This window comes from Oncorhynchus mykiss, chromosome 7 (genome assembly GCF_013265735.2).
Source record: "Oncorhynchus mykiss isolate Arlee chromosome 7, USDA_OmykA_1.1, whole genome shotgun sequence".
NCBI classification, from domain to species: domain Eukaryota; kingdom Metazoa; phylum Chordata; class Actinopteri; order Salmoniformes; family Salmonidae; genus Oncorhynchus; species Oncorhynchus mykiss.
Genome location: NC_048571.1, coordinates 88843596 through 88860712, shown reverse-complemented (window position 1 = coordinate 88860712; position 17117 = coordinate 88843596). Strand labels below are relative to the sequence as shown.

At 45.6% G+C, this 17117-nt stretch overlaps 2 protein-coding genes across 5 annotated transcripts in view; both read right to left on the bottom strand.

Moving 5' to 3' along the window:
* Positions 1-7617, bottom strand: part of LOC110510506 (constitutive coactivator of PPAR-gamma-like protein 1 homolog) — a 121850-nt gene extending 114233 nt beyond the window's left edge. For 3 of the 4 annotated variants that reach the window (XR_005052692.1, XM_036984350.1, XM_036984352.1), the window contains exon 1: positions 6767-7616. Coding sequence is in view for 3 of the 4 variants with exons in the window: in XM_036984350.1 (XP_036840245.1) it covers positions 6767-7240 (474 nt within the window). In the remaining variant the exon portion in view is untranslated. Of the gene's footprint in view, positions 1-6766 lie in introns of all 4 variants that reach the window. The other variant, XM_036984351.1, reaches the window with a different exon arrangement.
* Positions 7618-8557: 940 nt separating this feature from the next.
* Positions 8558-17117, bottom strand: part of cass4 (Cas scaffold protein family member 4) — a 61386-nt gene continuing 52826 nt past the window's right edge. The window contains exons 4-8 of the mRNA XM_036984349.1: positions 15767-15853; positions 15359-15481; positions 13791-14806; positions 12564-13008; positions 8558-10325 (exon numbers count right to left, since the gene is read on the bottom strand). Coding sequence (XP_036840244.1) covers positions 9504-10325; positions 12564-13008; positions 13791-14806; positions 15359-15481; positions 15767-15853 — 2493 coding nt within the window. The 3' untranslated portion in view covers positions 8558-9503. The remainder of the gene's footprint in view (positions 10326-12563; positions 13009-13790; positions 14807-15358; positions 15482-15766; positions 15854-17117) is intronic.

Sequence of the window (17117 nt, the reverse complement as noted above, 5' to 3'; positions counted from 1 at the left end):
CTGGTGGAGGTGGAGGCAATGTGATGGTCTGGTGGAGGCAATGTGATGGTCTGGTGGAGGTGGAGGCAATGTGATGGTCTGGTGGAGGTGGATGCAATGTGATGGTCTGGGGGAGGTGGAGGCAATGTGATGGTCTGGTGGAGGTGGAGGCAATGTGATGGTCTGGGGGAGGTGGAGGCAATGTGATGGTCTGGGGGAGGTGGAGGCAATGTGATGGTCTGGTGGAGGCAATGTGATGGTCTGGTGGAGGTGGAGGCAATGTGATGGTCTGGTGGAGGTGGAGACAATGTGATGGTCTGGGGGAGGTGGAGGCAATGTGATGGTCTGGTGGAGGCAATGTGATGGTCTGGGGGTGCTTTGGTGGTGGTAAAGTGGGGGATAAGTAAAGGGTAAAAGTGATCTTGAAGAAGGAAGGCTATCACTCCATTTTGCAACGCCATGCCATACCCTGTGGACGCCGCTTAATTGGAGCCAATTTCCTTCTTCAACAGGACAATGACCCAAAGCACAGCTCCAAACTATATAAGAACTATTGAACCTTGATGAAAGCAAAGTTTAAAGGACACAATTATTTCAATTAAAAATAATTATTTATAACCTTGTCAATATCTTGACTATATTTCCTATTCATTTTGCAACTCATTTCATGTTTTCATGGAAATCAAAATATTTTTACGTGACCCCAAACTTTTGAACGGTAGTGTATACATTCAAACATACAGTACCAGTCAAAAGTTTGGAAACACCTACTCATTCTTAGGTTTTTATTTAATTTACTATTTTCTACATTGTAGAATAATAGTGAAGACATCAAAACTATGAAATAACACATATGGAATCATGTAGTAACCAAAAAAGTGTTTAACAAATCAAAATATATTTTAGATTTGAGATTCTTCAAAGTAGCCACACTTTGCCTTGATGGCAGCTTTGAAGGAGAACCAGTTTTGGATTTAAGTATAATTGTTGTATGACTGAAGCCTTTACTGAGGTCTAATGCTTTAATATTTAATCATTTCTGCCCTCCGAATTGATATTCATTATATAAATATGCCTGTTTAATTTGGTCTGACTTGTTCAGTGTATGCAGGTTCATAAGGTCACCTGGGATATGACTAAAGAATTAATGGGGGTGATTTTTTTCACAGAGCGACAGGTGTTGACCTTTCCATGGTCGCAAAATCTTATCTAATTTGGCTAACTTTCAATAAAAATGTATTGTAGTGAGAATTTTTCTTTTTTTCGAGATATGAATACCGAATATGGCCACTTCACCGTCTGACCATTTTATTGGTAGACTACACAGTAATGTAAAAGTTGTCTTTTTTTAGCGATCCAATACATAATATTTGAAAGAAAACATGAATCATCAACAATGACACTTTTGTTTTTAAGCCCTGGGTTTCTACCCCCTTGATATTGTTGAATCTGATTTTAAGAACTAACATTTAGATGGCCATAATAAATAAATATGCCGATAAAGAACAGCCTTGTTTTACTCCTCTTGGAAATACAATACTTTCTGAGATGTAGCCATTATTTACTATTTTACACCTGGGGTTACTATACATAACTTTAACCCATTGTATAAGAGATTCTCCAAAATTAAAATAGTCCAGGCATTTATATATATATAAACTCCAGTTGTACTTGATCCAAGGCCTTTTCAAAGTCATCTTTGAATACCAGGCCTGGTTTCCCAGAGTTTTCATAGTGTTCTGTTGTTTCCAGTACTTGTCTTATATGATCTACAATGTATCGTCCAAGTAAAAAAAAAAAAACCTGTCTGATTAGGATGAATAACATCTGACGATACCTTTTTAATTCTATGCGATATGCATTTTGCAAGGATTTTGTCATCACAACACTGAAGTGTAAGGTGTCTCCAGTTTTTTTTTTTAGGTGGACTGGATCTTTATATTTACCACCTGGGTCCTGTTTCAGTAATAGTGAAATCAGACCTTCTTGCTGAGTATCTGATAGTCTTCTATTGTTATAGGAGTGGTTAAAACATGTTAATATTGGACCTTTGAGTCAAAAAGAAACAGAAAATATTTGATACACCTCAGCTTGTATGCCATGGAAGGCTTTAATTGCATCTAGAAGTTCCTCCTCTGTATTTAGGCCTTCACATGAGTCTTTCTGTACAGCTGTTACTAGAATAAAATCCTGACAATTAACTTCAGTTCGTGGAAATAAAGGAGACTGAAATTAAAACATAAAGTACTTTGCTTCCTCTTTCAGATATCATTTAGTGAATTATGGACGATGGACGATGTCGTCATTTGTAACAAGTTCCTGTACATAATTTTTTTTTTAAGATTTAAAAATATAAAAAACATGGTGCATTTCCCCCATATTCCATCCAGTTTGCTTTATTTTAATAATATTGATCTTTCTTGAATAAATTCCTCCCATTTCTTTTTGTTTTTCCTTTAACTTTATTCTGAGCCTTTAAGTTACAGTTTTTATTGCTATCTATCTGTACGGTTAGTTCCTTTATTTCCTTTGTTAATATGGACTCTTTTGATCTAAATTGTTTTTGTTTTATAGATGAGTATTGAATTGCAGGGCCTCTAAAGGCACACTTAAAAGTGTCCCATACAATACGGGGATCTACTATGTTTTGTAGGAAAAATTCAGTTATAAATTCTTCTGTCCTGGTTAAAAACAAGTTATTGTCCAATAGGCTTTGATAAAATGTCCAATATACTCGCCGACGTTGAAATTCTGTAAGAGTGAAGTGTTTACCAATTATTTGATGTTCCGACCGCATTCTGTCCCCTATCAACACTCTTAACTTTTGGTGTCCGAGAAAATGACATAAGAAAGTAGTCAAGACGACTAGCAAGATTGAGCCTCGGCCAAGTCTGGCTCTTTGCTACAGCAAGGCCTTCATAATACTGTAGTCTGGTTCTTCACTACAGCAAGGCCTTCATAATACTGTAGTCTGGCTCTTCACTTCAGCAAGGCCTTCATAATACTGTAGTCTGGCTCTTTAATCTAGCAAGAGAGAGACAGAGTGGGAGGGAGAGAGAGAGAGGCAGAGTGGGAGGGAGGTAAGCTGAGAGGCAGGGAGGGAGGGAAGCTGAGAGGCCCGGGAGGGAGGTACGCTGAGAGGCAGGGAGGGAGGTACGCTGAGAGGCAGGGAGGAAGGTAAGCTGAGAGGCAGGGAGGGAGGTAAGCTGAGAGGCAGGGAGAGAGGTAAGCTGAGAGGCAGGGAGGGAGGTAAGCTGAGAGGCAGGGAGGGAGGTAAGCTGAGAGGCAGGTACGCTGAGAGGCAGGGAGGGAGGTACGCTGAGAGGCAGGGAGGGAGGTACGCTGAGAGGCAGGGAGGGAGGTACGCTGAGAGGCAGGGAGGGAGGTACGCTGAGAGGCAGGGAGGGAGGTACGCTGAGAGGCAGGGAGGGAGGTACGCTGAGAGGCAGGGATGGAGGTAAAATGAGAGGCAGGGAGGGAGGTAAACTGAGAGGCAGGGAGGGAGGTAAACTGAGAGGCAGGGAGGGAGGTAAACTGAGAGGCAGGGAGGGAGGTAAACTGAGAGGCAGGGAGGGAGGTAAACTGAGAGGCAGGGAGGGAGGTAAACTGAGAGGCAGGGAGGGAGGTAAACTGAGAGGCAGGGAGGGAGGTAAACTGAGAGGAAGGGAGGGAGGTAAACTGAGAGGCAGGGAGGGAGGTAAGCTGAGAGGCTGGGAGGGAGGGAAGCTGAGAGGCAGGTAAACTGAGAGGCAGTGAGGGAGGTAAGCTGAGAGGCAGGGAGGGAGGTAAACTGAGAGGCAGGGAGGGACGTAAACTGAGAGGCAGGGAGGGAGGTAAACTGAGAGGCAGGGAGGGAGGTAAACTGAGAGGCAGGGAGGGAGGGAAGCTGAGAGGCAGGGAGGGAGGCACGCTGAGAGGCAGGGAGGGAGGTAAGCTGAGAGGCAGGGAGGGAGGTAAGCTGAGAGGCAGGGAGGGAGGTAAGCTGAGAGGCAGGGAGGGAGGTAAGCTGAGAGGCAGGGAGGGAGGGAAGCTGAGAGGCAGGGAGGGAGGTAAGCTGAGAGGCAGGGAGGGAGGGAAGCTGAGAGGCAGGGAGGGAGGGAAGCTGAGAGGCAGGGAGGAAGGTAAGCTAAGAGGCAGGGAGGGTGGTAAGCTAAGAGGCAGAGAGGGAGGTAAGCTAAGAGGCAGGGAGGGAGGGAAGCTGAGAGGCAGGGATGGAGGTAAAATGAGAGGCAGGGAGGGAGGTAAACTGAGAGGCAGGGAGGGAGGTAAACTGAGAGGCAGGGAGGGAGGTAAACTGAGAGGCAGGGAGGGAGGTAAACTGAGAGGCAGGGAGGGAGGTAAACTGAGAGGCAGGGAGGGAGGTAAACTGAGAGGCAGGGAGGGAGGTAAACTGAGAGGCAGGGAGGGAGGTAAACTGAGAGGAAGGGAGGGAGGTAAACTGAGAGGCAGGGAGGGAGGTAAGCTGAGAGGCTGGGAGGGAGGGAAGCTGAGAGGCAGGTAAACTGAGAGGCAGTGAGGGAGGTAAGCTGAGAGGCAGGGAGGGAGGTAAACTGAGAGGCAGGGAGGGACGTAAACTGAGAGGCAGGGAGGGAGGTAAACTGAGAGGCAGGGAGGGAGGTAAACTGAGAGGCAGGGAGGGAGGGAAGCTGAGAGGCAGGGAGGGAGGCACGCTGAGAGGCAGGGAGGGAGGTAAGCTGAGAGGCAGGGAGGGAGGTAAGCTGAGAGGCAGGGAGGGAGGGAAGCTGAGAGGCAGGGAGGGAGGGAAGCTGAGAGGCAGGGAGGGAGGTAAGCTGAGAGGCAGGGAGGGAGGGAAGCTGAGAGGCAGGGAGGGAGGGAAGCTGAGAGGCAGGGAGGAAGGTAAGCTAAGAGGCAGGGAGGGTGGTAAGCTAAGAGGCAGAGAGGGAGGTAAGCTAAGAGGCAGGGAGGGAGGGAAGCTGAGAGGCAGGGAGGGAAGCTGAGAAGAAGGTAGGGTGAGAGGAAGGGCCCTAGGGTTGGCCCAGCAGGACTGTAGGCTGGGAATAGATTCTGGAGCCCTCCCAGCAGAACGAATGGTGTCATCCCAGGGAAGGACAGCCAATCGCAGGGCCAGCCTCTAAGCGACAGCCAATAGCCACTTAGGGCTGATTCCAGACAGTCAAACACTGAACAGGATACCAGTGAAACTTTGTTATGGACTGTCTCACCTAACACGTACAATGTATTGTCTAGATGGACTGTCTCACCTAACACGTACAATTTATTGTCTAGATGAACTGTCTCACCTAACACGTACAATTTATTGTCTAGATGGACCGTCTCACCTAACATAGAATTTATTGTCTAGATGAACTGTCTCACCTAACATAGAATTTATTGTCTAGATGGACTGTCTCACCTAACACATACAATTTATTGTCTAGATGAACTGTCTCACCTAACACATACAATTTATTGTCTAGATGGACTGTCTCACCTAACATACAATTTATTGTCTAGATGAACTGTCTCACCTAACACATACAATTTATTGTCTAGATGGACTGTCTCACCTAACACATACAATTTATTGTCTAGATGAACTGTCTCACCTAACATACAATTTATTGTCTAGATGGACTGTCTCACCTAACACATACAATTTATTGTCTAGATGAACTGTCTCACCTAACACATACAATTGATTGTCTAGATGGACTGTCTCACCTAACACATACAATTTATTGTCTAGATGAACTGTCTCACCTAACATAGAATTTATTGTCTAGATGAACTGTCTCACCTAACACATACAATTTATTGTCTAGATGGACTGTCTCACCTAACATACAATTTATTGTCTAGATGAACTGTCTCACCTAACACATACAATTGATTGTCTAGATGGACTGTCTCACCTAACACATACAATTTATTGTCTAGATGAACTGTCTCACCTAACACATACAATTGATTGTCTAGATGGACTGTCTCACCTAACACATACAATTTATTGTCTAGATGGCATGTTTTGTCTAGGATTTGGGGGGGGTGATAGTTGGTTTCTGGATGAGACATTGCACAAAACTATAGTATATTTGTTGGGTTGGTTGGAGTACAACACGTGAATGTCATAGTGAGTTCCTGTGCTTTCATTCCACTTAAAAGTTACACTGACTGACCAGGAGACAATACACAGTCCTCCTGTACAGCCCTCCGGTACAGCCCACTCCTGTACAGCCCTCTCCTGTACAGCCCTCTCCTGTACAGCCCTCTCCTGTACAGCCCTCTCCTGTACAGCCCTCCTTGTCTAAGAACTAAATATATAGACTGCAACAAAAACACATGTATTTCGTATCTAGTTGTTCTACTGATTGGATACCTACTTGAGTGTCTACTGCGTTTTTTTTATTTTATTAATGTGACATTTTAATTCATGCAGTTTTAATTAGGTCAAGTCATGTGCAAAATATCGATCACACTTTGCATGAACTTTGGATAAATCCACAGATTGCAATGTTAAACATTGTTTTTCTGTGTCGACTAAATTTATAGGAAGGCCCGGCCTTATCCAAGTTGTCACTTGATTAGGCTACTCGGTTAGCGCTTGCCTGATCAACATGGCTAACTATTAGTAGCCTGTACGCAATCCATCACAATTATCCAAGTAATGAAAAGGTTCACTAGATCTAGACAAGACTAAGTATGTGCTAGTTATTGACAGCTCGCTAGATAACAACCATAACACTAGCTTGTTATAATACGAGCTAAAAACTAGCCAGCCAGTTGTTATATGGAGGAAAAGCCCCGAGAGGCCGGCTGGCTAACTTACCCCAATGTGGAACCTGAGTAGGGCCAGCCGGATGCAATGGACCATGCACACTGGGGGAAGGAACCAGACCTTCGGCGGAGGAGTCCCCTTATTCTGGATATGGCTGACAATCTGCTGCGCTGTCTGTCTCTCGTTCACCTGTCGTTTGACCCATTCGTGAAGACGGCCTTTCTCCATGGCGCCATTGAAACAAACCAGTAGCTCAATGTTACCGTTGAAACAGGCCTTGGCGAGGGCAGCCAGGTAGCCAAGCATGTGGTTCCACTGCCCGCCGCTTACCCAGTCGGTGTAGAAACCCCCGTAGAGTCGGTGGAGGCAGTTCTCCGCGTCAACCAGCAGCCGTAGCGGGCTCTGTGGTGGTCTCTGCCTGCCTCCTCCGACCAGACTGCCCCGGGCTAGCTTCTGGAGCTCCACGGGTACCACGGCAGTAGGGCAGTGCTTTTCTATGTATTCTTGGAAACCTTGCACACCCATGATTACTGTCTTTAAAAATTAAATAAAAAGAGCGATTGCAACCAAAAAAACTGTTTAAAAACCGAGTAAAATAGCTCAGTAAAACTGGAGAAAAGCGAGGAGGGGTTCCAAGTTGCTTGCTAGCTTCTCTCCCCGTAACAGTGCAAACCAATTGTATGTCTAGTGCAGTTGTTGCAATGGTTGAATCCCCCCCAAAAAAATAAACGAAATCGGGTTGCTACTGATGCATGAACTGTTTTTGGTGATTTATTTTTTGGTTCATGGTTAGCCGCCACCATGTGCCTTCTCACAGAGCCATATCTGTGGATGTGTGTCAGTCTGTGGCAGAGGAAGAAGCACAGTGACGCACCGACACGTACCGCCGTGCCCCGGACAGAGGAGGAGTCCGTGGCTATGAATGACAGACAACCTGTTGTTTCTAGCCATTCAAATGAAAGCCGGGGGTGGGGGATGATTTTCATGCCAAATCCTTTAAATATGGGATACATGACAACTGCACACAGAGCCAACATGGTGAGAAATAGGTTCTGTAGAGTATGTATTGTGCCCCAACTCACGAAGGATACAGTGTTCTGGTCTATTCATGTCAACCAGGTATGGGGCAGACAGGCAGGCAGAAAGACAGACAGGCAGACAGGCAGACAGACAGACAGACAGACAGACAGACAGGCAGGCAGAAAGACAGACAGACAGACAGACAGGCAGACAGACAGACAGGCAGGCAGGCAGACAGGCAGGCAATCTCTCTCCAAAAGCTGTTTATTTTTAATGGACCCAGTACCACCAGAGGGCGATATAGTGCTGATGTGTTGTCTGTCTGTTGCTGTGTTTGGACTGTGTTGTCTGCATCAATCAATCAAATGTATTTATAAAGCCCTTTTTACATCAGCCGATGTCACAAAGTGCGATACAGAATATTGTCTGTTGTTGTGTTTTGACCTCCCTGTCTGCACATTGTTAATGTGTGTTTTACCATGTAGCTATGATACAACATGGTCAAAACAGGACAGTAACACAGTTGCCTTTCTGATCCTTAATATACCTAATGTAACAGTATAATTTTAGACCGTCCCCTCGCCCATACCCGGGCGCGAACCAGGGACCCTCTGCACACATCAACAACAGTCACCCACAAAAGCCGCGGCCCTTGCCGAGCAACGGGAACTACTACTTCAAGGTCTCAGAGCAAGTGACGTCACCGATTGAAACGCTATTTAGTGCGCACCGCTAACTAAGCTAGCCGTTTCACATCCGTTACACTCACATTCAGAACAAGGATAGTAAAATGGTGAAACCAAAACCATTGAAGCAAAAATAAATGTTTTTAATTTTTTTTTAAAATCTCATTCAGCTGTGAACTTGTTTTTATTCTTATTCCAACTATTTAATCCTTTTAATCATATTTTAAAATTAGGAATGTACTAAATTGTATTTTGAGAAGGCTATGTACATACAGTAGTAGAAGGCTATAGGTTAACTGGGTTCGTATAGAAACAGTGAAACAGAATACAGTCAACATATCATACTACAGTATTCAGGCCATTGTTATCAAAGTCAGCTATACAAGTAATAACATGGCATACATGTCACATACGATTACATACAATGTCTTGGTAAATACATTTTAGATTTGGCTTCATAAAATTCCATCTTAAATGTGTAATTTGTTTTTTATTAGTCCGCAGGTCCTCTGGGAACATTTTAGTTGGCCCAATGGTTGCAGAGCGGGCCAGTCTCCCTTAAAGGCTCTGAGTGGTCAATCCGACGTCTGCGTTGGCCCGTGAACCGTTTAGGATGATACGGTCTCTGCAGAAGTCAGGGCATTCATACTCCTTGCGCTTCGCAGAGCAGTTGAGCAGAACTGTTGTCAAGTTTGTGTTTATACAGGATGTACTACCCCCACCTACCGTCAACCAATCATGTCAATGTGGTGCTATACGGAGCCCTCCACATTGTTAAAAAAGGTTGGTGGCGTACGGCACTCAATTTGGCCACTGCTTGCTTCCACAGGCTCCGCAATTGCATCACACCATCCATACTGCGCCTCCGACCACATTCACGGATCAAGCATAAATTGGCTTTTAGAGCTCCAATGACTAGGAAAATACAGACCAAACATGTGAGCTGTGGAGCACCTGCTGCGTGCTGATGAACGGTGCCGATTCAACGTTATGGCGACGTTCTGTGGTCAGAGGGGATAGGACAGCTTTTCACTGTTCGTCGGCACTGTCTGTTGCCTCCTTAAGATAAAAGTCTGTCTCTCTCAGAGGTCCAGGGAGATCCTGAAGTGCTGTGCTCTCTGAGCCAGCTCCTTGGCAAAGTCCTGGGCCTCCCGCAGAGCCTGTCTCTCAGGGTAATGCAGAGCTGCCTTCTTGGTGGCTACAGCCAGCTGTTTTAACAGGGCACACATGTGGTTGCACTTACACAGCAGAACCTGGTTCTGGCTCTGGCTGGGCCCCAACCCTGACTCTGACACTGACCCGGGCCCCCTTCTCTGGGCCTCTCCTTTCTGGGCCTCTCGGTACAGCGTGTCCACCAGTCGCTGGCCTACCATGATGATCAGCTTGCTGTGGGAGATGAACTTCTCCGGGGTCTGGCTGTCCAGGCTGGTTATGAACACACAAATTGCCTTCTGCAGCGCCCCAAAGTATAGCCGGCAATGTTCTGACAGGGTGGGCTGTCTCTTAGGGCTGTCTACCTGGGAGTTAAAGGACTTCCCAGGGCTAGGGACATCAGAGACCTGGGGCTCAGACTGAGAGGCAATCCTAGCAGACAGGTAGACCTTGGGCTCAGACTGAGAGGCCATCCTAGCAGACAGGTAGACCTGGGGCTCAGACTGAGAGGCCATCCTAGCAGACAGGGAGACCTGGGGCTCAGACTGAGAGGCCATCCTAGCAGACCGGGAGACCTGGGGCTCAGACAGAGAGCCCATCCTAGCAAACAGGGAGACCTGGGGCTCAGAGGTCCTCCTGGGGGCGTCACCAGAGTCAGAGATGAAGGGCTTCCTCGGGGACAGGGATTCTGAAGATCTGCTAGGACCGTCCACACAGACCTGGGGCTCAGACACACAACGCTTCTGGTCCTCCTGGGTGGGAGAGGAAGAAAGGAGGGAGGTAGAGGAGGAACAAGGGGAAGAGGAAGGGAATGTAAGAATGCAGGGGAGGAGTAAGGGAAGGAGAGGTGTGGCGGGGAGGGGAGGGACGAGGGAGGTAGAGTAGGAAGGGAAGGAGAGAAGAGGAGGGAGAGGAGGGTGGGAAGGAGAGAAGAGGAGGGAGGGAAGGAGAGAAGAGGAGGGAGGGAAGGAGAGAAGATGAGGGAGAGGAGGGAGGGAAGGAGAGAAGAGGAGGGAGGGAAGGAGAGAAGTGGAGAGAGAGGAGGAAAGTAAAGGGAGATGAGGGAAGTTGAGAGAGGGGATAAAGAGAGATGGTTAGTTAGACAGACAGACATCCTGTTCCCTCAGGGGACTCTCACCAGTAGAGGAAGAGAAGAAAAGCTGAATCTTCCCAGAATGCCTGTAATTACAAGGTACGCTGCTAATATCTACACCACTAACACCTAGCTCCTACTGAGAAGCGGCTGGAGCTGCTGTGTGTTTGAGAGTCTACAGTATTTGAGGCTTTTTCTGTGAGTTTCAGTACTTGACTAAAAGAAATGCATTCCTCTGAGTAGCTGGAAAGTCTCACCTTAGGCTTGATGGAAGTGATTTTGGTTTTCTGTTTTCCACAGACTTTAATTTGTTGTTTGTCAAACTCTTTCTTCATTTGAAAAATAGATCATTGCTTTACTTTCAATGTAATAAATCAGGCTTAATGATACAGCATTATGAATGGGTATTAAGTCTATATAAATATAATAACCCTGTAAAGGCTGTTTTACAGTGGTCCAATTCTATTGGTCTACAGACATGCATTAGACCAATTATAACCCAGCCTTAAACCCGTGTAGAGAAATATTTATTTTTACTTTTCAAAATCAGGATTAAAATACAAAACTATGAATGTGCATCATATTGGCAAATCTACAGCTTGGCAAATCTACAGCCATATAGTGGCGCAGATAACCAATGACTAACCTGTAGCTGGGTATATAATGGTGCAGATAACCAATGACTAACCTGTAGCTGGGTATATAATGGTGCAGATAACCAATGACTAACCTGTAGCTGGGTATATAATGGTCCAATGACTAACCTGTAGCTGGGTATATAATGGTGCAGATAACCAATGACTAACCTGTAGCTGGGTATATAATGGTCCAATGACTAACCTGTAGCTGGGTATATAATGGTCCAATGACTAACCTGTAGCTGGGTATATAATGGTCCAATGACTAACCTGTTGCTGGGTATATAATGGTGCAGATAACCAATGACTAACCTGTAGCTGGGTATATAATGGTCCAATAACTAACCTGTAGCTGGGTATATAATGGTCCAGATAGCCAATGACTAACCTGTAGCTGGGTATATAATGCTGCAGATAACCAATGACTAACCTGTAGCTGGGTATATAATGGTCCAATGACTAACCTGTAGCTGGGTATATAATGATCCAATGACTAACCTGTAGCTGGGTATATAATGGTGCAGATAACCAATGACTAACCTGTAGCTGGGTATATAATGGTCCAATGACTAACCTGTAGCTGGGTATATAATGGTCCAATGACTAACCTGTAGCTGGGTATATAATGGTCCAGATAACCAATGACTAACCTGTAGCTGGGTATATAATGGTCCAATGACTAACCTGTAGCTGGGTATATAATGGTCCAGATAACCAATGACTAACCTGTAGCTGGGTATATAATGGTCCAATGACTAACCTGTAGCTGGGTATATAATGGTCCAATGACTAACCTGTAGCTGGGTATATAATGGTCCAATGACTAACCTGTAGCTGGGTATATAATGGTGCAGATAACCAATGACTAACCTGTAGCTGGGTATATAATGGTCCAATGACTAACCTGTAGCTGGGTATATAATGGTGCAGATAACCAATGACTAACCTGTAGCTGGGTATATAATGGTCCAATGACTAACCTGTAGCTGGGTATATAATGGTCCAATGACTAACCTGTAGCTGGGTATATAATGGTGCAGATAACCAATGACTAACCTGTAGCTGGGTATATAATGGTGCAGATAACCAATGACTAACCTGTTGCTGGGTATATAATGGTCCAATGACTAACCTGTAGCTGGGTATATAATGGTGCAGATAACCAATGACTAACCTGTAGCTGGGTATATAATGGTGCAGATAACCAATGACTAACCTGTAGCTGGGTGCAGATATGGTGCAGATAACCAATGACTAACCTGTAGCTGGACATTGTCATGATGATCTGTTTCTGAGTCTTCTCCCTGCTCTGTTCTCTTCTTCATAAACTGACTGGTAGAGGTACTGGTATTATTGGTGGTACTGGTACTGGGCCGGAACAGCAGCTTGGCGTTGGCATTGACGATGGATACCATTCTCTTGACATCTTCAGGGATGGTCCTGGTTACCCTGACGAGGCTGTCTAGCTGGTCTGGGGAGTGGTTCTGGGCGGGATCCTGGGCCAGCAAAGGGAGGGGCCAGCCGGCGACGCCCAGGGAGCTGACGGCCTGCTGCAAGATGAGGCCAGAGTCCTCCAACACTGAGAGCTGGCGCTGGAGACGCGCCTGCAGGTTGGAGTCGGTCAGGCGCCGGGCGTTACCTTTCACATCCAGGGCAAAGGTCAGGAAGGAGGTCACCGACCCCGCCACACCCTCTGCTGCAGACCTGGTGGTGGTAGTTGGGAAGAATTAGTGGTAACGCTTGTTTTGGATATGATATAGGCGGTGTCAGAGAAAAGCCCATACAATTGTCAGATACTCTAGTCACCCAAGTCATAGACTGTTTCCTCGGCTACCGCACGGTAAGCGGTACCGAAGCCTCAAGTCTAGGTCCAAAAAGCTCCTTAACAGCTTCTACCCCCAAGCCATAAGACTGCTGAACAATTAATCAAATGGCCACCAGATTATTTACATTGACCCCCCCCCCCCCCCTCCATTTGTTTTTTACACTGCTGCACTCGCTGTTTTATTATCTATGCTTAGTCACTTCACCCCCATCTACCTGTACAAATTACCTCAGCTAACCTATACCCCCGCATACTGACTCGGTACCGATGCCCCCTCGTTATTGTTACTTTTTATTATTTTTTTATTTTTTACTTTAGTTTATTTGGTAAATATTTTCTTAACTCTTTCTTGAACTGCACTGTTGGTTAAGGGCTTGTATGTAAGCATTTCACTGTAAGGTCTACGCTTGTTGTATTCGGCCCATGTGACTAATAAAGTTTGGTTTAATTTGATAATGGTAGTCCCAAATAGATGGCTTGTGGATGTTCAACTAACTGTTCACTTTCATACAGCACGTTTCAGACCGTTCAGTAGAGGAACCTGGATTACCACAGTGAACACAAAGTGTACAGAAAGTGGTTCCTTAATTAATTAAGGCACTGTTATGTTCACTGGTCAGAATATTACAAATAATCATTACTGATCTCAATCTCCACAAACCTGATCTCCGTGAGGTGCTTTTCCAGGTGATCCCTGCTCCTCCAGCTAGAGGAGACAAACTCCATGAGTCGCGGCACCTCCCTGCACACCTCCTGCTGTAGGATGAGCAGCCTGCGACACGCCTCCTCCTGGCTCAGACACACCTCCCGCTGCGGCTCCGGGGAGGAAGAGGAGCACAGCGCCAGGGAGTCGCAGGAGGAGGAGGTGGAGGACGTGGAGGCTGTGCTGATCCTCTGTTTGTCTGATGTCGACGTTGTCGTTCTACCGCTCTCTTCATCCTCTTCCTGTAACAGAGTGTCTCCCCTACCAGGCCTGGCTCCCAGAGCCCCAGCCAATAGCCCCAGACGACCCCTCTGCAGCCTGCCCTGGGGGTTGGGGTGGTCGTAGGTAGGACCAGAGTCCCCCCGACACTCCAACGGGACATGGTGTCCTCTGTGGGGGACGAAGACTGAGAGCTGCTCCCGAGGGGGGACAGCGTACACACAGTGCTCCTTGTCCATCTGCATCTGGCCTGGGGGTCTGTCGTAGAGAGGAGGCCTGGGGAGGACCCTGGGGGGGTTGGGGGGGTCCTTGGACCTCTGGGGAGGGGATCTAGGTTTGGGGATGTCATAGAAGGACTGAGCAGAGCAGTTACGGTCTGTCAGAGTGTCGTGGAGCTGCCTGTCAGAGATCAGGGCCTTGGAGGGCAGGGTGGTGTAGTACCCAGGCTGGCCACCAAATGGCAGGTGTGCGTAATATCCAGGTTGGCCACCAGATGGCTGAATGGTGTAGTACCCGGGCTCACCACCAGGTTTCTCAGGAGAGCTGGGTACATCATAGATCCAGTCTGACTTGCGGGGGTTGGGAAGGGTGCTGTAACTGCTAGGCTGTCTCTGGGGGCTGGGTGAGGTATTGTTGCCTCCGGCCACTAGCCTCTGCTGGATGACTGAGGCCGGAGGGATGGAGGGGGGGACGGAGGAGGGGATAGGGATGTCATAGCTGGGGTCTGGGACCACCGTGGGAGGAACAGCATACACCTGGTGAGGTAGGGGGACAGTAAGTGAAAGGTGAGTATAGATCACGATGTTACAGTGTGTAACCCTGTACAGTAACTAGAACACTAAAGAGGAAAAGCCCGAGATTACATCATAACCAGGAAGTACACGTGTCATTCAGGTCCATTTATTGGGAGTTGATTTGTCTCCCAGTGCAGATGTTCATGGGTTGCATGTTTCTTGAAGGTTCTCTTGACGAAGGTTCTCTTGATGCCCGAATGAACATTGCATTGCCAATACGTGCTAATGAATATTTAATCAAAAGTGCCTTACAGTGGCTTGAAAACACAATGACATTTCAAATGAACACAAATGATTGATAAGAAAACCTTTTGTGATGATTGAGATGTCGCTAGATTGACTTTAGATGCAGTAAGATTGTAGCCTCGTAATTACCAGTCTGATTACTGTAGCAAAACAGAATGGATGCTTACGAGATCAGTCTGATAATTACGAGGCTAGTGAGACTGAGGGGAAAGCCTCGTTCTTTTTTTAGCTAACTAACATTAGCATTGCTAGCTATTTTTAACATACATAGTCCAGGCTGGGACTGGGGCTGCAGCGCCTCCTACTGCTCCGGGTGTCAAACTGTCTCTCCAGATCAGAGGTTTCCATCAACGACGCCTTCTGGGTCAAATGTCGCGGTGTTGTGGATGCCTGTCAATCATTCACACAGTGGTCTGTTAGAAACCACATCCCAATGTCTTCATACAGATAATGTACATCATCTGTTGGTAAACACTTGTAACAAGCCACCAAGCATGGAAACAGATACATACAGTCAAGCAGAGGCAAGAGAAAGGAGAGGAGAGGAGAGGAGAGGAGAGGAGAGGAGATGAGAGGAGAGGAGAGGAGAGGAGAGGAGAGGAGAGGAGAGGAGAGGAGAGGAGAGGAGAGGAGAGGAGAGGAGAGGAGAGGAGAGGAGAGGAGGAAAAGACTCACAGGGAATAGAGAGGCTCGTCTGACAAGGCTGGGGACATCATAGACCTCTCCCTTGGAACAGCCAGAGAACACACTGCTGACAGATGCCTGCAAACAACAACATTATACCATTCAGATAATACTATTGGCCGGTTTCCAAGACGCATATCACAATTCGTATCACAACTCATATCACAACACAACTCATATACTCATATAACAACTCATATACTCATATAACAACTCATATACTCATATAACAACTCATATAACAACTCATATACTCATATAACAACTCATATACTCATATAACAACTCATATACTGTCACGTTCTGACTCTATTTCCTTTGTTTTGTATGTAGTTAGTATGGTCAGGGCGTGAGTTGGGTGGGCAGTCTATGTTTGTTTTTCTATGATTTGGGTATTTCTATGTTTCGGCCTAGTATGGTTCTCAATCAGAGGCAGGTGTCATTAGTTGTCTCTAATTGAGAATCATACTTAGGTAGCCTGGGTTTCACTGTGTGTTTGTGGGGGATTGTTCCTGTCACTGTGTTTGTTGTCACAGGATAGGACTGTTTTGCGTTTTCACATTTCTTGTTTTTGTTAGCTTGTTCATGTGAAGTTATTTATTAAAAACATGAATCAAAACAACCACGCTGCGCTTTGGTCCGCCTCTCGTACAGACGAACGTCATTACATATACTCATATAACAACTCGTATAACAACTCATATACTCATATAACAACTCATATACTCATATAACAACTCATATACTCATATAACAACTCATATACTCGTATAACAACTCATATACTCATATAACAACTCATATACTCATATAACAACTCATATACTCATATAACAACTCATATACTCATATAACAACTCATATAACAACTCATGTAACTCGTATAACAACTTGTATACTCATATAACAACTCATATACTCAACAACTCAAATAACAACTCATATACTCATAACAACTTGTATAACAACTCATATACTCATATAACAACTCATATTACAACTCATATAACTCGTATAACAACTTGTATACTCATATAACAACTCATATACTCAACAACTCAAATAACAACTCATATACTCATAACAACTTGTATAACAACTCATATACTCATATAACAACTCATATTACAACTCATATAACAACTCATATACTCATATAACAGCTCATATACTCATATAACAACTCATATACTCATATAACAACTCATATACTCATATAACAACTTGTATAACAACTCATATACTCATATAACAACTCATATACTCATAACAACTCATATACTCACATAACAAATCATATAACAACTCATATACTCATATAACAACTCATATAACAACTCAT